The 21,804-nt window shown below is 45.0% G+C and overlaps 1 protein-coding gene across 1 annotated transcript; it reads left to right on the top strand.

The window, feature by feature from the left end:
* Positions 1–5,166: 5,166 nt before the first annotated feature.
* Positions 5,167–20,589, top strand: DEGS2 (delta 4-desaturase, sphingolipid 2). The gene is made up of 3 exons (XM_062577306.1): positions 5,167–5,248; positions 13,849–14,591; positions 20,446–20,589. The coding sequence occupies exons 1-3, from the start codon at positions 5,167–5,169 to the stop codon at positions 20,587–20,589; spliced, it is 969 nt and encodes a 322-aa protein (XP_062433290.1).
* Positions 20,590–21,804: the final 1,215 nt, after the last annotated feature.

Raw genomic sequence — 21,804 nt, 5'->3', positions numbered from 1 at the left:
AACACAGAAAAACTGTCGAGAAATAACTATCCATTTTCAAGTGGCTTTTTCCCCTCTACTCAAAGCTCGATCTCTGACTTCCCGGGGCTGAACGAAGTTCTCCTCTTAACCCCCTGTCAGCCCCATTGTTAGAAGCGTGTGCAGCAGCATGAAAAAACAAACAAACAAACAAACAAACAAACAAAAAAACCCAGCTTATATCAGGTTGAAACCCAAGTGTCAGGAAACACATTCAAAAGAGTAGATCTGCTAGGGTCAGCTGTTGTCTAGAAAGCACTGCCCTACAGGTGAAGTACAGCACCATGGAGTTTTACAGCAAAGACCCACCAGTGCTTAAGGTGGGAGGAGAGAAGTCACCATTCAGTCTGGTGCCCTCCTTCACAAGAGCCACATTTTCTCATAGTCCTGAAACTATTTGCCAGCAGAGAACCCCATAGGTCCTCATATTTGGGATACAATTAGGATGCAATGATGACGGTTTTAAGGACGGCTAAAAGCTGAGCCACGTTGATGAGAATAGTGCAGGGAAATAAAGGCTGGCTTCAGAAGCTCGGTGGAAAAATGTTACTTTGAAATATCCTAAAGACTGAAAAAGTGGTTGCTATTCCATGGAGAGCAAAAGGGGCAGCGTGTGGTCTAACACCTGACAAACTAGCAGGGACGTATAAGCACGGTACACAAAATAGGCCTATTTTATGAGCAATTTATTCCTCACTCTTTCACAGTAAAACACAGGCTACCACTAAGACTACTATGAGAAAAGAACTTTATTTATTTATATTATTTATTTCAATATTTATTTATTTCATTATTTATTTATTGTGTGTTCTGTGTTCAGGGACTTCCACGTTGCATACTCAAATGCAAGTGTTTTGTATGCAGACAGAACAGGCTGCTCAAAGCAACCGCCCAGCAAGCCATGGTAGAACAATCGTATATACTGTTTGTATCTAAGAAATGTTGCTACCTTTTGTGTATGATATTTTTGCTGTGGAAAGAATATCTAAATAATACACTCCATTTGCATATTTATATTGGAATACTAGCAAAACTGTTCCTGAAATCCCAAGATGGCATTGATGGTAGCATAACCTATTCATGGGATAAGTAGTTATGATGCAGAAGAGCAAATACGTCTCCTACAGTAGAAAGTAATTGGAAATCCTCTGAACAATATAAAACATGGTGTGGAAGCATTATTTTCCCCAAAGATAACTTTACAAAACAAAGAAGGGAAAGAGTGAAAGCATAAAACAAAAAAGAAGCATCTATGTAAAAGAAGTTGCTTTCATCCAAATGCTATGTAAGAAATCTTCTTGAATGCAGTCTATACTTGATCATAGTGGTGTCATTAATTACAGTAAGCCTGCGTTAGTTAAACTTCTAGAAAATAATCAAATCAGAGCACTTTAAAATTCCTTAAGCACATATCTCTAAAGGAGCCAGGAACATTAATGAGTGCAAAATAAATCCCATTGCAAACATGAAACCTGTTCTGAATGATTTTCATTCTGTTCTGTTCTGATATCTGTTCGTCCTGAATATGATTTTCATTTCTGTTGATTTCTGTTGCTTTAGTAGGAGAATTAGGCTTACTGCAATAAAAGAAAAGGTGCGAAATTTTTAGGCAAAGGAACTATGGATTTTCTGTTACCATGCCTTAAACGCGTTAGCAGAGGCAGGTCACGAGTCAGTTTACACCAAAGGAGAGTTGTCGAAGCTGTCTCAAGTTTCACTGCCAAGGAGTCCACTAATCCAGCATCTCCGAGCTCTCCTGGGGTCCCGTTACACTCCCCCCAAATGGTATTTTTCTTTCTTTTTTTGGGGGGGGGGGGCACACCAATCCTGCAGCCGTGCTGGCAGGTGCGGAGGTGGAGCTGGTCCCCTCGGCGCGGCCCGCAGGCGGCTCGCTCCGTGCGGCCGCACCGCACCGCGCCGCGCTCGCACCGCGCCGCACCGCGCCGCACCGCTGGGGGCCGCCCGCGCCGCGCCGCGCCGCTGCAGCGCGCTCCTGGCCCCGCTCCTCCCCGCCCCGAAGCAGGAGTCTTGTAGCAAGAAGTCGCTGAGAAGACATTTCCTCCCCTGCCCCGGGAGGCTCTCGGGCGCCCTGCGGTCACCTCCGCGCCGCCCGCGGGTGCCGCGGTTAACGCAAACCCGGGGGGCGCCGGCGTCGCCGGTTCCAGGCCGTGCTGGTTCCTCCCTCGCGCTTCCCGACGCTCCTGGTTCACGAAGGCCTTCGTAGCACTGTGGCTGGCCCTGCCGGATTCACGCCAAGCGCTCCGGTCAGCCCCGCGGCTGGCTGTAGACGGCGAGGAGGGCTGAGTGGTTCCGCACAGAGACGCCTGCGAACACTGGCCAGGAGTCAGCAGGAACAACCAGGCAGAAGCCAGTCAATCCCGCAGGGAAACACTTATTCCTCCAAACCGTATTTTTCATTTTGGGAGTTCCCAAGCGATGCTACTCTGAACCGGTTTGGATCCAATGGGATTTGCTCAGTGCCAGGCAAATGTGGCTGTTTCACTAGCTGACAGGAAAGCAATACATTGCATAATAAGTGAGTTATGAGTAAAATGATCTAAGGTATCTACAGCTTACCACCAGCAAAAGGAAGGTGTCTTTCTCCCTTCCCCTCAAATTCAGCCTCCTCTGTTGCGCTAACTCCTTGGACCTTTTGCTTGGCCAATTCAGCTCACTGATCTGACAGTTAACTCAGTGAAAAAGGATAAAAAGAAAAATAAAAAGCCAGAATGAGCCAGGGAAGGATCAGCAGGGGAGGAGAGCAGGAAAAAAAAAAGGGCTTTTCAGCAAAATGCTTCTTCGGAGCTGACAACAGCAAGAATCCAAAATGGTTCATAGTAGCACTGCTTGGGAACTCCCAAAATGAAAAATGTGGTTCAGAGAAATAAGTGTTCCCTAGACGATCAGCTCACTTCTGCCAGGTTGCTCCTGCGGACTCCCTGCCAATGTGTGCTGACAACATGACTCACCTACAAATTATGCTGCCTATGGAAAGTTGACTTTGCTCAGAGACTCGTTTTATTGTAGACCTTGTCACCAGTTTCAGCAATTCGGAGTGTGACACCCAGTTCAAAATGACTGTAAAATGCTTTCTAAGCAAGCAAGTACAGAGCTATATTTTCTTCAGGTAATCAAAATAACCCTGAAGAAAGTTCCAATGCAATGAGAAGAAACTGGATAACTCAGGAATTGAAAAAAAGTCTGTCATGAAGCATGGAGCTCTTTATTCATAAGAGAAAATAATCTATTTAGAGATAAAATTGCCAGACAACTCTATTTACTGTATGCCCTTCCAGAGCACCAGATTTAACAAAAATTGGTCCCTGAATGGAAACAAAGCAAAACAAAACAAATAGTAGAGTTAAGGTACTTCAGAGGCCTGCACACCTGGCAGAATACAGACCCCTCGGAAAGAAGGCCTGCTCCTCGAGCTGGCGATAGCCCGTGGGAAGTGTGGGCAGGTGCTCCTGCTGTATTTACTGTGTTACCTGTGCTTTTAATGAGCGGAGGAGGGAAGCAGCTGGGCTGTGTAGCAGAAATATGTTGGTGCTGAGAAGCCAGTTGGTGGGAAAGGCACCTTTGGGTAGAGAAATGCAAGTTTCCATCTGCCCGGAAGAGCGCTCTGGGACACCTTGTTTCAGAGCTGCATCGTGTGTGTGGCATTCACAACAGAGCAAAGGTTTTTTGTCCTTTTTACCCTGGAAATTGCCAGCTGTGATGCAGGAGGTGACCGTGGCCTGTATTTAAAGCTGCAGAAATGCAAAGTTGCTGGTACCCACCCTACGTACAGTCAGCAACAGTGCTCTTCCTGCTGCGCGTGTTAAGAATTTCTTTCAGGTAGACTTCTGGAGAGCTACAAGTCCTGAGTACTGATGAAGACTACACTTGGGAGAACCTGGCCATTTGAAGCATGCTTGGGTTGCCATAAAGTATGGTAAGTACGTGGATTTGCAGAGTTTAGACACAAACATTATAATCTTCATTAAAAGGGCTATTATCTCTGGGTGACGCTAGAGTGCCTCCTCCATTTCCTGCAGGAGATGTTAATTCCATCTCCCTTCTTCGGGTGAATGATTTTAAGCCTATTTTACTAGCATGTTATAGAATTTAAGTGGGGAAATGGACAAAAATGGAAGACACTGCTTCTGCCTGTTCCAGAAGACAATCTTTAGCTGGTGTTTCTTGTTAGTCTGGCATTCACAATTACTCTTAAATTAGTATAATTTGTTGAATTTATTATCGAATATAAAGGGTGAAATACTCTCCTCAAAGAGAGATCTGAACTCACTGGAGACAGAAAAGCTTTTTGTTCTTTGCATGTGATATGGTTAAACAGTAGTAATAAGCATGAAGACAGCATTGCCTGCACAGGAGAAATTTTCCATGCATAACTTAGCATATGCAATAGCACCGGTCTGTTGGATAAACTTTACAGGATGAAGTCATATTTATTTTATTGGCTGAAGGAGCAATGCAAAAGGGGAGTGAGCGCTGAAGATGGACAGTGGGTCAGGTATGAGCTTGCTGAACAGCATACTGGGAAGTATGAGCAACACTGTAATTTGGGGTTGCAGGTGGAGAAACACCAACTTGTAACACCAGTAACTCCTCTCTGTGTGAATTAGAGAGGCTAGAGAGGAATTCTAGGATTAGCAGAGAGCAGACTGGTCTGTCGGTGGAGACAGTACCAGACGTGGTGGCAGGTCGTGGGGTCCCAAAAGTCGAGCGTGACCCGGTCAAACACCGACTGCTCCTGGGACTGCTCCTGTGAGGCTTTGTCGGCGTGCTAGGCAAGAGGCGCAGCAGACAGCGCGTGCCAGGCGCTGGTCACCCCCGCGCCGCCCCAGGCCTTCCACCCGTGGGCGGAGCTCGCGTGGCTGGGTTTTGCCGGGAGTCGCCCGTCGGCTGGGGCCCTGGTGCCGCCTTCATCGCTCAGCCCCGCACGCGGCCGAGGGGCGCCCCGCGGTGCCGCCGCCGCCGCGCACACCCGAGGGGCTGCCGCGGCCGCCCCGTCGGGGCGCGGCGCTGCTGCCCGCCGCAGGCGAGGGGGAGCCGGCGGGGCGGGGGGAGGCGGCGGCGGCGCCGCCCTCCGCCGGCCGCGGGGCTATAAGGGCGGCGCGGCGCGGAGCGGTGCGCGGAGCGGGAGCCATGGGCAACAGCGTCACCCGCGGGGACTTCGAGTGGGTCTACACGGAGCAGCCCCACACGCAGCGCAGGAAGGAGATCCTGGGTAGGGCGCGGGGGAGACGCTGGCCGCGGCGGGGGCTCCCCCGACGGCGCTAGGGCCGGGGCAGGCTGCGCTGCGGGCAGCCCGGGCGGCTCCCCCGACGGCGCTAGGGCCGGGGCAGGCTGCGCTGCGGGCAGCCCGGGCGGCTCCCCCGACGGCGCTAGGGCCGGGGCAGGCTGCGCTGCGGGGAGCCCGGGCGGCTCCCCCGACGGCGCTAGGGCCGGGGCAGGCTGCGCTGCGGGGAGCCCGGGCGGCTTCCCCGACGGCGCTAGGGCCGGGGCAGGCTGCGCTGCGGGGAGCCCGGGCGGCGGCTCCGCCGGGGCTGCTCCGTCTGCCGACTCATCCCGCAGCCGCCGAGCCTCCTCCCGCGGCTGAGCAGAGCGGTAGTGACTGCTAGAGGTAGTGACAGCGGGGTGGAAGAGCAGGGCAGCGCATCCGAGCCGCGAGGAGCGCTTCCGCTAATGGGGATTTAAATCCCGATTCGCTCCGGCTGGACGGGACCCGGAGAGCCGGCGGCCGCCGTCGGGCGGCGGAGCGCTGCGCTCTGCCGGGGGCTGCGGCAGAGACCCGCCAGGCAGATCTGTGAGTGCGGAGACCTGCGCTTCCCCAAACCAACGTGTTTCCTCGAAGATTCATACAATTCAACATGCCTAGTGTTGAAAACCCATTGGATTTTTTTTTTAATGTAGAATTTCATCTCTTCTCAAATAAAAGGTACTTTGAGATTTTCTTTAGTGTTAATTGTTTTCAGACTATTTCCTCATTCAGCTCAAAGAGCACGACTACTCTGCTTGTCAAGTCAGCGCAGAGGAGGTTGCAAATTTTCGGAGTATACTGGTAGTGCAATAAATCAAATGAGGATATGGATGAGTGCTTGATACAAAGCCAGAAGAATGTAATAGAATAATCTTTTTTTGCCTTGTCCCAGTGACAAGGAAGGGTCTTGGCAAAATAGAGTCTTATCTTGTATTTTTGTGCTGTTCAGGCAGCATTTAACTGTGTACGTGAATATGGTGCACGAGGAGGTTTTTACTTCTGTTTTTTCAGGTTTTGAGGATTTGTGGGGTGGTTTTTTTTAGGCTAGTTATGAGAATAACTAATAACTAATACAATTAATAGATTAATCTTGGGTTGGTCTAAACTACGAAAACCTTTCTATTACAGTTATGGTGGTGGAATAGGCTAGTCTGGCTTTGTATAATATTCAGCAAAAAAAATATTTATTTTCCTATATAATAGTGGTACATGACTGTATAAAACGATGTTACTGATCTTTCAGTCAAGGGGACTATGTTTTGGTGTGTGGTGGGTCTGGGTCTCGGTTTCCCCTTGCTAATCTCTTGCTTTTATAGTCCTACTGTAGGAGTAGGGACTTTAGCCCCTGATGAAAGTTGTATTGCAAGGTGGTAGGACCTATCAGCTAAGTAGCTGGAGAGGCTCTGTCCCTACTTTCTTTAGGTTAAAAAAGAGCAACTGGATTCAAGGTCCCTCTCCTTTCCCTGAGCTCCCTTTTTCCAGCTGTGGGAGCAGAGGCCGAGGCAGTGGAAATGGAGACAGAGGTATGGGCAATGGGGGTAGAATGGTCTGTGATATGTCTGGCAAGGCAGAGTGGTTCATGAATACCAAAATTATTAGCTGCTGAGAGTATTGTAATATCCCATATAGCACTGGTATAATCACTGTCTCTATATCATTCAAACCCTGAGGGCCAGCAACCCCCCTGACTGGGTATTTACCAAAGCGCCTAGTCTCTATTGAGCTGCAGTGTGCTGCATGAATCTTGTGTACATTTGAACATATCAAAATGGATTTAAATGGAAATATTTTTCCTGATGGTTAATTTTTAATTATGGACAAACTGACAACTGTGTAAGGCAGCTCTTTCTATAGATGTAGTATTTCCTTAAACTGTTGTCCTAATATGTTTCTAAAGAGTATCTGGGTATTAATAATGGACTATCACAAATTTGCATAGCCTGGCTGGAGAGTTCATCGCCCAAGGTGTCTGTGACTTCTCCTGTAGGCAATGACAAAGTGCCTGAATGAGAAGTATTCCTCTGCAAATTAGGGAGATCTTTTTAAGTTCAGGTTGTCAAAAGTATGTTTTTGGCTGTAGCTGTCATGCTGATTCTTAGGTTGTTGCCCTGGCACATCACCCAAGAGTGGTCTCCGGACAGATGATCATCCCCAGAGCTGTGCAATGTGTGTATCGACTGGGCGGGCTGGAAGCCTGCGCTAGGATTTTGTTGCAATAGGTGAGCTTACGAGGGATGTGATTCCCAACTGATGTAGTTATACCAGCAAACAGATCTACATTTTGCACAAGGAAGAGGTAATACTTCCCTGTCTCTTATCTGTTCGTTCTGTAGTACCTTGCTCTTAAACAAAATTTCCCTTGTGCTTGGTACTATCTAGGTGCCAGCTGGCTCTCAGATACAAAGGAGATTTCTTGCCAAGCTTATACTTTGACCCTGATCCTGATCATCTTATCTGTGCTTTCCAGTTTTTGAAATAAAATTATTTTGGCTGTATTTTCTCATCTTCTTGTTTATGAAAAGTCTGTTACTGTCTGATGTCAGAAGCAAGATTTGTGTAATTCTGCGGTGAGCGGCACTGGGGAGGTGACCTGGCTGAAAATTCAGCAGAGGGAAGCTTTTCACCTGGATCTACCTAGCCTTATGGTGCAGTTGCACAATTGTTACTGCTAGTAACAGGCACAGTGAGTGACTAGGTATAAAGGTAGAGGGGATTTGTGCTTCTAATGAAAGTAGAATTTCTACCTCTAGTAACAATAAGGGTCTGTTGGATTAAAGCACTTGTGGGACTTGCACACAGTGGGAAGTGCTGGGTTTTCTCAGTCTTGAGAGAAGAAGAAAAACTCCTTTCTCAGGTACTGGTAGCACCATAAGCACACAATGAATAGTTATATTTGCCGTTTTCCGAATACAAGCAATGAGCAATATGTTGCCGCATAGAGGAATGATGTCTTGTTTGTGATGTGGGTTGGATCTAATGTTATAAAATTACTGTAGGTTGGTCAGAAAATGTCTTGTTTTGTAAGATCCTTAAAGAAGCACTCGTTTGCTTTGGCAAGTTATTTTGGAGGGGAAATTCTGTAAGCGGCTTGTATGTGAAAAGTTTATCTGCTTGGATGGGGGACCAAATCAAAAGGGCAAAATTCATTTTATTTATTTCATCTAGCTGAATTCTGGGTGTAATAGATTTCAGCCAACGCGAGCTCTGCTCACTTATTTAGAGAGTACTAGTTCTTACAGCTGCTTCTTCTGTGGCCTGTTTACAACTCACATTTATGAAAATTCTGATAAATCGTGCCTACTGAAATATGCAAGAGACGGATCTCCTTAGCCAAAGCTAGAGCCAGAGCTCTGAATCGCACGTGCTTCCGGTGAGGAAGCCGGGTGCGCTTCCCCTTGCCGCTGCGGCGCGAGGGGACCCTGCCGCCCCGGCGTGCGCGCTCCGCGCCGCGGGCAGTCGGAGCAGCTGCTGCCCGCGCTCCTGCCAGCTCCCTAAGGGGATTGCCTGTAGCATAAATTATTTGAGCAGAAAGTCAATGGCTGAGGTGCTTGCCGTTTCCTACCGACAGTGTACTAAAATTAGCGCAACTGAAGGTTTCAGCTTGCTGCGTGTCGCAGGTTTGGTTTCAGAGGGAGCAGGAAGCGAGCAGGCAGCTCTCTTCGTATTCCTACATGTCTTCACTCCTGATTAGCTAGTAAGCAAGCGCAGTCCTACCTGCCGTCACGGTGGCGGGGCGATGCCGTGCCGCCTCCGGTGCTGGGCGCAGCGGCCGCCCCGGGGAGGGAGGGTGTCTCGCCGCCGAGTGACCTGGGTCTTTTGGGAGAGCACAGAACAACGTGGGAGCTTGTGCATGGGGAGCGAAGGATTCAGCTCCTTGTCTTCACGTGGCAGGAGTGTAACTCTTCAGTTTAGTCGGTTAAAAGGGTTTCTTACTAGTTTGAAAACTAGAGGGGGGAGGAGACCATGCCAAACCTGAGGGTTTTGTTGTGCGAGCTCTGCTCCGCTTGTGTGTCCTCCTACTGTCCTGGCTTGTGTATGGTTTCGATTAAATACAGTTCAAAAGTGCTGCACAATTTAAAGCAGTTATGAGTGTATTCGTGAGCTAAGCTGCTAAAAAACAAGGTACCATCATGTCAGAGAACTGACTGGATTTTTCTTTTTCTTTTTTTCCCCCTCCTTTTCTTATTGATTCAAAAGCCAGCGCCAGCACAGGGTGTAGGGTATGAAAGCTGCCATCCTGTGCCTGGTGCCTCTTGTTTGTTTTGGCAGGGATTCACGACTAACAGGACATAGTCCAGGACAGTGCCATCGCAGAGACTTTTTTCTCCTCTTTGATAGGCCTTCTGAAAGTTTTGTATTGAATGCTGTTCCCACTCTGACTATACGCATCTGCTGCAGTTGTGATTAAAATAAAGGAACATGAAGAAATTTGTTTTGTTACTACAAGCTTCTCATGGCTTTGGGCACCGGTGCTCATTAAAAACTCTACTGCCTTTATGTTTTTGGAGAGCTCCAGTGCTAAGGATGTGGTGCAGTGTGTCAGATCTCCAGAAAGGAGCAACGGGGGAAAAATGCATGTAGTCAGAGTAATTTGGTAGTAGACTTTTATAATGAGGCATGCCTCTAGAAAAGTGCCTGGTGTTTACACACGACAACAGAGTGATCCCAGTGGAACATCAATTCAGTAAACTGAGCATTTTCAGAATCACAGGCTGCGTCTGAAATTTTTTCCAACGTTTGGTCTTTCTTGACTGCTGTTCTTTCAACCACGTTGTCAGAACAGTGAGGAAAGACTTCATTTCACCCGCGCGGTGGACTTTTCAGCTGCTCTGGGAACATGGCATAGAGATGGTGGAGCTGGGCTGGGTCGGACAGAACTGAATAGCTCCAGCTACGTACCTCACGGAAGTGCTTGCAGCTACTTTGGCTGTGAGCTGGCCTTGGAGACAGGAGAGCCAGGCCTCTGCGCTCCGGTGCCTCTGCAGCAGTATCTCCACCCTTCGAATTGCAATACTGTGGCTCTGCCTTGATAAACGGAAGCAGCGCACACGGATAAGCTGTCTTCCTGGCTCAGCTAGCAGCCTTTCCCAGGACACTGGAGGCTGGAGAATGTGCTGTGGAGGCATCAGAGTAGCTGGAGCTCTCCTGGTCCCATTGTACCCTGATGGACAAATCCTGGTCCTGTGTGGTCATGTACCCTTATGTTTTTTCTTTGTCTTTTTCCCCCTCTGTATCTGGAATTACCGAGGGTTTGTTTTGTTTTGTTTTGTTTTTTTCCTGTTCCTTATCCTGCTCCATGCCATGATGGTGGATAATAAAGACCTCTCTATAAATGCCGTTGTATAACCATCTTCATGTAGCAGCCCTCACCTGCAAGTGATGGACCCTGACTGCACAGAAGCCGGTCATTGTTATAATGGAAAAATACTCAGGAAGGTCAAAATAAAAGTGGTTCAGGAAAGAGCAGTACAATAAAAGTCTCTGCTCAGATGCCTCTTAACGTGAAACTTCAACAGTCTCGAGAGTGGAGAGTAGATAGCAGTTTGTGTAAAGTATATGTATGTGCTCGTTTATGCTAGCAGTGCATAGGAAACAAAGGTGGTCTTTAATGTGTCCTTGTCGGAGGTTTTTATGGGTCCTAGCTCAGTTCTGCACGGTAGCCCTGGATCCGATTCTCTGTTGCCGCTGAGACACGCAGGTGGCCGGCAGCAATTGCGTGCTTTGCACAGCCCCGCTTGTCACCTGCGGACACTCGTCGCAGCAGCCCGCAGGGTTCGCCCGGTCTTTTGCTGGCAAGTGCTGCATTTTGCTTGCCATGGATATCTTCGCTGAACTTCAAGATGTGTTCACAAGTCAGAAATGAGATACATATTTATGTTGCCATATCTGTGTATTTAGGATGATATATATAAACCGCAGTCATCAGGACAGCTGCATCTGAGCTGTCCCACCAAAGCATGTTTGGTCTTGGGTTTTGAAACAGTTCAACATTTTACATGAACAAAAAGGTCTGGGAGCCTCTTCCGCCAGCAGGGTTTGCAGCCTCCAGCGAGCTGAACAACCCACCTGTCAGCTTCCCTGAGGTTTCTTTGTGTAAGGGGAACAGGAAACATTTATCAGTATTAATGATACACAGACACAGCATTTTGGTTTAACTGTTATACCAAGACTTATTGCTGGAGAGGAGCTAATCATGTTGAATTTAATATTAAATCCTAACAAGTAACTTAATAACTGTCACTTCTGATAAATGCAACCTACCTGCACTGCTTCCACTACCAGCCATACTTCCAGATATTCCTGCTGCTGCTTAACTGATCAGCAATTACTGCTCCAAAATCTCTTTAATTTGATCTGCAATCCTTGTTAGCCCCAACAAAGACATATATATCCAAAACCATCAGTGTTCTCAAGCTAGTGTAAAGCATCCTGTGCTTAGTTTCCTCTCCCTCTTAAAAGGAAAAAAAAAAAAAAGTGTGTCTTTTTTTTTGTCTTTTTTTTCTTCTTTTCCTTTCTTTTTCTTTTTCTTCTTTTTTTTTGGGGGGAGGGTTGGGGGGGGGGGAGGGTGAAATGACTTGGACTTGACCACACTGAGGAACAGGTCTGGTTGCTATGCATCTCTTCAGTGGCTGGTCTGGTAATTGCAGTAACTTACCTCTCCTGACTGCATGACTGCTTTTCAGACGGATGTCCCTAAGCAGGAAACAAACCTGCATACAAGATGTTTCTGCCACAGATTTTCTAACCAGGTCATTGTATCAAGTTATCTGTTAGGGTGGATATCCCATACCTGGGACTTAACTTTGGTGCTTGTCTAGGTGTAAGAGAACAATTTCTAGCATGTTAGCATTTCTAACGTGAAAACTGTAATTTCAGAAGCATCAAAACCAAGGAAATCTATGTTTGCTAGAGATGCTTTTTAAAAAGTTTGACTGACTTTAAAAAATATGTGGGTGTTTACTAGAGCTTTTCTGTCATTTACAAAATCTCTCTCCCACCTGAATGCTCCTAGCAGTGATTTTTTTCCCCAGCTGGCCTTGCGAGAGGAGCAACTGAGAGTATCTCCTTTTTCCTCATCTTTCACAACACTTAATCCTTATTGTTTCTATCTCCTGCCAAGCTTGGCTGAACTGGGCCAGCGAGCTCAAAAGTTGTTGGTGTAGTTGCAGAGCATGACTGCAGCAGCCCACTTCCTTAAACAATGCTGCATCTGTCTCAACTGCTGTAAACTTCTCGGGGCTCATTTCTGTAAAAAACTCTGCATCCTGCCCTCAGCACCAGCCGGTACCACTGCTTGCAAGGTCACGTGCAGTTACGTGTATTGTCTCTAATGTTTACAGTATCTACAGCTGCATGCATGCGAATAATCATAACCTGCTTTTAATGCAGTTGTGTGCACACCATAGTGTGATCGTCAGATGACATTTACTTTTCTGTTCAGGCTTATCAAACGTCTAGGGGTACACTGTATAACTACAGGCTCCAGACTGAGCAACTTGTCCTCCAGCCTTATCTGTGTAAATTATATTAATTGAGGCATATAGAGTATGAGTAAAAGGAGATCTGTAGGTAGGTAGAGTCCATAGAAATGTGGGAAAACTCATGTGAGAGTAAAAAGTGGAAGTGAGAATTGTGTGTTTGTAAAGAAGAGACCTGAAGCAAGGAAATACACCCAGAAGATAAGCTGTGCTTCTGTGTATTTCCTTTTCCTTAAAAGAACAAGTGAATAGCCAACAAAAACAAGGTGGTCCTGTCCTGACATGAGTGGTAGGTCAGGTCTGGTAAGCCTAACCCTTATTTCTCTGATGTAGCATCTGCACAGTTTTTGTGAAAATGCATTGAAGCTGCAGCATGATTATCTGTGTGATTTTTGTGCCTGTTCCTGTTGAGTGCCTCAGGAACAGGCTAATGAATGGGAACATAGAAAAACTTGTATATTTTCTAACTGCCTGCTAATACCATTGGTGTTCTGTGCAAAGACTGATGTGTGATGTAGGCACTGATGAATACTCAAATACATACATATATATATATATATATGTGTGTGTGTATATATATATATATATATATTTTAATGCTGGAGTTGTCATGTAACCACACAGAAACACTTGGGGTGCCTGTTGTTCAGCCCTCTTCCCCTGCTAGTATGTCTGAAATGAAAGTGTGAAGAGGGTTACAAAGAAAGCAGTATCTATACGCAGTGTTGCTATATCCCTTCTGTAGAAAATAACATTTAGACTGGGGGGGGGGTGAAGAGCAAAAACCTGACAGAGGGCACTTCTTACAGTTTGAGTGGTCGTTGGCTAATGACTAATACTGATCTTCATGAAGGTATGCAATGCCACCTGGCAGCCAGTAGGATCAGCCTATAGATATCTCAACAGGACATGACATGGGAGTGGAGTTGGGGCCTGTTCATCAGTAAAACCTTCCCTGTGGTAACCCCGGAACTGCCATTTATAAAACTAGGGCCTCAGACTCAGAGTGGTAAAACTAGAGTACACCAGCGACGGTTGTGTATGCCTAAATGAAAGTTAATTAATTTTTCTGTGTTTTTTTCTCTTTAGCCAAGTATCCAGAGATCAAGGCTCTGATGGGACCAGATATACATTTAAAGTGGATTGTATCTGGAATGGTTTTTGTGCAGTTTCTAGCATGCTACTTGGTGAAAGACTTATCCTGGAAATGGATTTTCTTCTGGGCTTATGCTTTTGGGGGATGCATCAACCATTCACTGACCTTAGCCATCCATGATATTTCACACAACGTTGCCTTTGGGAACAAGCAGGCCAAGCTGAACCGATGGTTTGCAGTGTTTGCCAACTTGCCTGTTGGAATTCCTTACTCTGCCTCCTTTAAGAAATATCACATCGACCATCATCGATATCTTGGTGGGGACACCCTGGACGTCGACATTCCCACAGACTTTGAAGGCTGGTTCTTCTGTACGCCACTTCGGAAGCTGCTTTGGCTCTTCCTCCAACCTGTGTTCTACAGTCTGAGACCACTGTATGTGAACCCCAAAGCAATAACCCAGATGGAAATTTTTAATGCTATTGTACAGTTTTCTGTAGACCTCATAATCTACTACCTTTGGGGGCTCAAACCTATTATTTACTTAATAGCAGGTACAATTCTTTGCATGGGTTTACATCCCATTTCTGGGCACTTTATAGCAGAACACTACATGTTCTTAAAAGGATATGAAACATATTCTTATTATGGACCTCTGAACTGGCTCACCTTTAATGTAGGCTACCACATGGAGCACCATGACTTCCCCAGCATTCCTGGATGCAAGCTGCCAATGGTGAGTACAGCATCCATTCACCCAAAAGTGAATTGGGTATTTATAAAAACTTTTGAACTATTTCAGAGAAATCGTTCTAAATCATAGCAATGGATCCATTCTTAAAAAAGAAAAAAGCTTTTTGGATTTGATTCTTTTTTTTTAACCAGAAGATTGAGAGAAATGGCTGCCAAACTGCTATAGTATTTTGTTTATTTGAAGGAAATGAGAATTTAGTTGTCTTGGGGAGCTTGAGTAATACCTCTTTCATAAGATTGTTGTTGGAGGCAACAATGGTCTAAATTTTTCCATTTCTTTCCCCTACCCCCAAATTGGGTTCATTGAAATTTTAAAGGCCCATCTGAACTAAGATAGGAGACAATCATTACTTGAAATCTGTCCGATGATCAATGTGTTAGCTATATACATAGCACCAAGCAATAGTTCTTCTGTTTTTTGAGATGACTTGATTACTGGGGCATGTTCCAACCTGACACAAATAGCACCCCTGGAAAATAACATCACTGTGTATGACCTGTTTTAGTTCTGCTGCTCTATCCACAGAAGCTGAAGGTGTCTGGTCTGCCATTGAGAATACTCTATGGCTTTCCTCCTTTGGAAATCAAGCCACTTTATATTTACTTTTTATTGGTTGTGGGAATCAAATTTGCAAAGTCCAGCTGTCCGGGGATGGTTTTATAGCTGCTCTTTTGAGTTCTAATACAGGAAGGAGTTCTTTAACAGCGATTCTCACAGTGTTAGAGGTAGTGACTTTGAAGTATTACTCCTACACACCAGTCGTCTGGCACACTAGACAGGAAACATCTTCTGTCTCTGGTCTGATGCAAAGTTGGGAGCTACTACTGCAACTTCCTCATGAAGTCCTCCTAGAGCTGAGGAGGCTGAAGTTCAGGAACTGTGGTCTCCCAACTGCTGTGTAACACAGAATACCTCCTTTATTGCAATCTATCCAGGCAAACTAGGTTTGGGAATCTTGCTTTAATGAGTTTATGTTCTTCATCACAGAAACATTGTTTGAGAGGAGATTCAATGCAAGAAGAGATCTTGTGGTGTAGAAGAGCACCAGGAACATCTATATAGCCTTCAATTCTGTTTTAACATACCCTGGTTTACTGCTGGAGATCTGTCCTGGAGAACATGGCTATTACTGGTGGGAGACAAAGCACTCCATAAAGCAACCAACGTTTACGTGTGAAGGTCTCCTGTCAGGCGCTCCCAGCGTTCATAGAGCTGATCACTCATCTAGGAAGTGTATGGACAGAGCTTTAGTTTCAGATGTTCAGACTTGTTAGAGATGCTTAGATACTTAGATTACTAAAATGTAAATGCAAGAAGAGGAGGAGGTTAGCACTGTATCTTACACAAAGGAAATGAATGACTTGTTGAACTTGCTGGGACTGTTGCTCCAGGCCAGAAGGAGACTTGAAAAGCTCTTCCCTGCCCACATTACAAATAGTTTAGCCTAATTCCTTGAGGCAGTGCGGCAGCTAAAAGTGTCTGCCCTCTTGTGTGATGAGGATGAAGTTTTCGTTGAATTTCAAGGACTTGCCTTCATTTGTTTCAAGCTGTGGGGCAGGTGAGACCTGCCCTACTGGAGTAGAGGAGATGTGAGATACAAGGCTCATCAATTATTGTTGTGGGACAGAACTATATGGAAAACTCTGAGTCTTTGACAAATGATCAGTTACAAGTGACAATCTATTATGAAGAGGAAATCCCTTGGCAAAACAGCTGCTGTAGAAAGTCCTTACTCCATTAAAACAGCAGGCTGTTCTTCTCCACAAATCAAGAAGAAAAATTCTCTAACTCTTTGGTGGAAGGAAGTATGGGGACAGATTTTCTCTGTACAGTTCTGATGTATGAACTTCATAACAGGTAGATGTAGAAACAGCCCCTTGCCCTCCTCCCAGCAAATCCTTCACTTTAAAGGAATTAAAGTTTAGATTTTCAGATCTTAAAGCTACAGCACTCAGATTTCTAATAGTTAATTTGTCTAACATGGATGACCTCTCAGGTACAACTGCTTTTTTGTCTAAATATTAGTGAGCATAAAATGGAAACAAGGTCCTTACTCAGTTATGCATAATTGGGGCCATGGGAGAAATAGGCTTGGAAAATAACTGGATCTTGAGCTTGGAAAGTAATGGATCTTCCGCTTGCTTATCAGAAAGGTACATTCAGCTTTGTCCTCTGTTATAGATGGCTCATTCAGTATGTACTAAGTAATATGTTTGCCACTGAAAAGACCTGTACCCTAGGAATATGACAGATCGGAAGCAAGACTAATTAGGTTGTGCTTTTAGATATTATAGATGAGCGAAATGAGTGTGCGGTCAGAACTTGTCCCACGAGTATAATGAGAGATTACACAAGAGAGCATGAAATTCAGCATTGGAGTGAAGAGCCTGCTCTAAAAATGTATCAGTAGACTGGAATCTACTAGCAGCACATTAGATTAGTCTTTGCATGAAGCTTTATAACCATAAAATATTACGTTCTTTACTGAATGAGTAAAAAGATCCATTCTTTGTTATCTGAAGGATGGGATGTACTTACGGTGAAAGGGGAAGGGAGAATGAAGAGGAATGTGCTACTCTTCCTGCAAACCACAATAAAAACTAGACTGTTACCAGAGGCAAACTGGTTATTCATTAAGCTTGTGGGAAAATGAAAAAGCAAGGTATGAAGCCAGATTTATTAGCCAGACAAGACTGGAAAACATGGTAGATGTACCCTTTTTGAATTGCAGATTTCATTAACCCTATGATGTCCAGGAAGGCCAGCTTGGGTGTTTTTCCACCCCATCCCACTCCAAATCAAGAAGAATTTAGGGAATTTCCATAGTAGGCTTTCTAGCATTTTAAATTTTATCCTTCAGCTTCCTGTCATAAAGATCTCTAGTTCCTGTATAACCCCAGGACAAATTTACTATAAAAACTGTGAGCAAATGCTTAGATTGTGTATAACTTCTGTGCCTTTCTGATAATATACTGGGGGAGGGGGGCTCCTAGTAGGATGAGAGTCCTGTTGCTATGCCATAGAAGCACAAAATAAGCATCAAGGTTTCAGTCTAAAAGTTGTGATTTGTTACTTGTCACCTTGACCTACCTGCAGCAAAGCCTAAAAATACCAGGCTTTATACTTGCATTATCTCTCTGTGACATTTTCTAATCAAAATCCAGCAATGAGTTAAGACCCACAATTTTTGTGTATATGGATAGTCCAGATTCCCAGTGGGAAGAACTGTGAAGGAAGGGAGGAGTTGAAGCAGATGGACTATATCCAACGCAACATGGAGACCTTGAGGGGGAAGTCAGGAGTAGGATCCAGGAGTACTTTGTCATAATGTTGCTTTCCTTGAGATGACGGTAACACTGGCTGCAAAAACTGCTACCTGCAAACTCACCCACAGGTTATGTACAGTGCCCAGAATACAAGACGAAGGCTGGCTTATCCAGCCTAAAGCATTCTTAATAAAGGTAGTTTAATATTGTATTTTAAGAGGGAATCTACATTAAAAATAATGACTCCCTGTTCCCTCAACTCTCTGATATCTTTGAGGTAATTTTGTTTGTACAGAGAGGTGCTGAAACAAATAACAATAAAGTAGTTTTTGCCAGGAAACTTTTGTATTCATCCATTGTCAAGGAGAAAGCACTTTTATCTTTTTAATTTTTTTCCTCCTGTGTTGATAATACAATGGAAATAAACAAAAACTTAACAAACTTACTCATGAATTTCATAAGAAAACCTTTCAGATGTCACCCTTCTTTTAACTGCATCCATTAAATTTTTCCTCTTCCCCATTCCTTTGCCAAAAATATGTCATTGTGGTTTATTTTTTTCCCCTCCCTTGTTTCTGCACATCTTATGCAGTTTCCTTGCTCAGAGCGCCAGGAAGCTGTGTCAGGTGCAAATGCCACTTGAATTCCTGTATAACATGCTGCTGGGCACAAAGTAAAACAAGGACAGGAGCAAACAGCTGCTTTAGGTGTGATTTACTGTATAGCAGCTGACACAGGTTATCTAGTCTTTACAAGACCCTGGTCATAATCTTTGCTTTCCATACCAACAGTCTCGTTCAGAAAGAGCTGCTGCTCTGCTCTGCAGCGAGCTGCTAAAACAACACACCTGGCCAGCAAGTCCTCAGCCACTTGATGCTGGCAAGCAGCATGCTGATCTTGGCCAGGCCCCCTGCTTCCAAAATGCAGTGTGGGTGATCTTCAAAATTCAGTACCGAGTATATCGCTTATCTTAATTATTAAATAATAAATGCCTCCTTTGGGGATGTGTTTGGGACATCTCCTTTAAATCTGTTATGCCACTGCAGAATGACTGTATGAAGTAAATTTACGTGCAAGTTTCTGAACTCGCATGTCGTGCGCACCTCAGCTCTTCAGCACCATACCCAGACTAGTCTGCCGCCCAGGTTTGCTCAAGGTGCCGAAACTGCTGTGTCTGGCATAGACAGATTGCAAACACCGGCCTCTCTGCTAATTTTTCTCCTACTTCCTCCCTGGGGTCGCTTTGAATTAACCTCATGCACCAGAAGGCGCAGTCACTACCTGAGACCTTGTTCCCAGGTACAGGAGTAAAAGCTCTTAAACCCCGTGTACATTACACCAGCTCTGTCGCAGGAAGTATCTTCTACAAGTTGCATTAGCGGTGTGGCTAGCAGCAGGTAGTATTGGCTTACAGTTTAACTTCAGCTGCGATTCTTGCCTTTTCGCAAGCAGGCCAAATGCTGTGTTAAGGTTACCCCGTCAAACCTCGGGATCTGCCTCGTCCCCTCCGCCCAGGTGGCCATTTGTATGCAACTCTTTTGACCTTCACTGCAAACCTCTACTGTGCTCGGTGTACTGGCTCTAAAATTCTGCAGGGTTTTTAAAGCGATAAGCCGTGCTGTCCCGCAAGACAAACGGCTCTCGGATGGAGCGTCCTGGGGAGAACGTTGTTTGTCTAGGAGGTGGAGCGCTCATAAAACAACGCCTGAGGAGATTTTGTGCAAATGTACCGCAGTTAACAGACTCTGTTGCTGCTGCTGTCATCAAGTATGCTCAAAAAGCGGAGTATCAAGCTGGAGGTAGGAACAGGGATGACTGGTAACTCAGGAATCCTAATAGTCTCCTTAACCTGCCAGGTTTGAAACCTCTGTGACTTCTGGGTTCAATCTTTGCTTCTACTGAAAACACTGCTGCCACCACCATTAATACGCAATGCTTCTGTGATGGCAGCAGTTTTAAAACCTGGGGTTTTTAACAGGGATAAAATTTTATTAGACTCATGATCTAATAATGAATCTTAGGCATTTTTAACACAGGACTGAGAAGAGCAGCCCTCCCACCTCCCATCTCCTCTGTCTGGTGGAGGAACCTGCCTCTCAGCTGTGCATCCTGGTAGCAGAAAGGAGGAAAAACCCCACCTGTTTTCAAGGCTGGTTTTGGTATTTTCCTACTTGCCACAAACCCCTACACCTGAAGCCCTCAGCAGCTAGTGGAAAAACAGTGATTTAAATAGTGTGTGTGGGAGCCTTGGCAATTTATAAAATAGGTCACTTATCTCATTGTGGAGATTCCTCCACTTCCCAAATGAGAGAAAAGTTTGATTCTAACTAATCCAAATGCAGAAATTCATCATCTTGCAAATACTGTGAAGCAAAACTCACTGCAGAACTCTGCTTAGAAGTATCCAAATGTACTTAAGTATATCTTGGTTTGGCTGAACTTCAGAAGCTCACGTGCACTAACAGGTAACTTTACCTTATGGTGGTGCTGTCTGATCTGAACGGGACTGCTGAACACACCTGACACTGTACAGCTAACTACCCTGTTCTGTCTCTCTCTTGCTCTTCCAGGTGAAGAAGATTGCAGCAGAATATTATGATAACCTCCCATACCACCAGTCCTGGATTCGAGTTCTTTGGTCATTTGTTTTTGATGACACTATTGGTCCTTATTCAAGGGTTAAAAGACTATGCAAACTGGCAAAACAAAGCTGATAGAATAGTTCCAGCTGCTGCACTGCATTTTGTTCGTTTGTTTGAATGAGTTGAGTTTTCTGCGTGGTAGAAGGGTGTGTGTGTGTATGCTGAAATAGCATCTCTACAGGCCCAATGTCTCCCTCGAAGAAATGTCACCATGATACAATTGCAAGCACTATTTTAGTATATTGATACTTTTAAAAAAAGGTTATTTGTTTATGTAACACTGAGAAACTAGATTAGAGAGAGCTATGCTTATGCAAATCTCTGGTCTAGATTTAAGATTAACTTCCTTGTCCAGGGCTAAGCGTGTCTAACGCTGAGTTTTGGCCTGGTCTGCAAAGGAGAGTGCTCTGTGTGTGTGTGTATTTTTGGGCCTGTTTCTCTTCAGACCAGCTTAGATATACCTACTTTGCATGCGTAGGACCATGCAAGCAGGGAGGCCTGGCATGCAGTAGTAAGTTATACCTTCTGTGAGAACTCAAGGGTACTTTTAGCTCAAAATCTTGTCTAATCCAGTATCTTGCTTCTGACAATGGCTGGTAGTTAAGATTCAGTATACGAAATAGAATATGTCATTTTAGTCATTATTTTAAAACCTATTCTTTGATTCCAGGACTTTTTCTAAACCTTTCATGAATTCAGTTCTATTCTTGGGATCCAATAGTCACCGTAACTTATTGGCACAGCTGAACTGTGATGTGGAGAAAAACTTTTGTCTGCAGCATGCTGCCTGATCAGTTAATTGGAGGTACCATAACTTGGGTTGTGAGGAATTGTGAGTAGTTCCTTCCTAGTCATATTTTCAGCAGTATTCATACCTTCATGTTCCTCACAGTTTTCACCATCAGAAGCCCTTTTCAGGATGGAAAGAGTCTAATTTTAATTGCTGCCTGCAAAAAAAAAGTGTTAATATTTCTGATCATCTTTCTTGCTTTTCTCTGTATTTTTATTTGTTTCTCTCTATTCTTCTCTGTATGCTTTCTTTTCTCTCTATACTCATTCTCCCTCTCTTCCTGAATAGGAGTCATGTGCCACTGCAGACATAGATACATTATGGATGTTTGTTCCTAATTGCTTTCAGAATAGTTGCAACTTTTTTGCTCCCTGGTCGGAGGAGCACTGACTCGACGTTTGGGAAGCACATGATACTCTGCAGCTATGAATACCCTCGCTGGTAGTCTTAGGGGGATGTACCTGGAACATGCAGCTGGGGTTGTTTCTTTCCCCAAA

This window comes from Rhea pennata, chromosome 5 (assembly GCF_028389875.1).
Source record: "Rhea pennata isolate bPtePen1 chromosome 5, bPtePen1.pri, whole genome shotgun sequence".
Classification (NCBI taxonomy): Eukaryota; Metazoa; Chordata; class Aves; order Rheiformes; family Rheidae; genus Rhea; species Rhea pennata.
Note: the sequence above shows the minus strand (reverse complement) of the source record. Positions and strands in the feature narration are given on the sequence as shown.

Excerpts from the sequence above, each read along its gene's own strand:
- DEGS2 (XM_062577306.1), top strand. The coding sequence starts at position 5,167 with ATGGGCAACAGCGTCACCCGCGGGGACTTCGAGTGGGTCTACACGGAG. Across the intron at positions 5,249-13,848 it reads GCGCAGGAAGGAGATCCTGG|CCAAGTATCCAGAGATCAAG; the intron begins GTAGGGCGCGGG and ends TTTTCTCTTTAG. Across the intron at positions 14,592-20,445 it reads CTGGATGCAAGCTGCCAATG|GTGAAGAAGATTGCAGCAGA; the intron begins GTGAGTACAGCA and ends TTGCTCTTCCAG.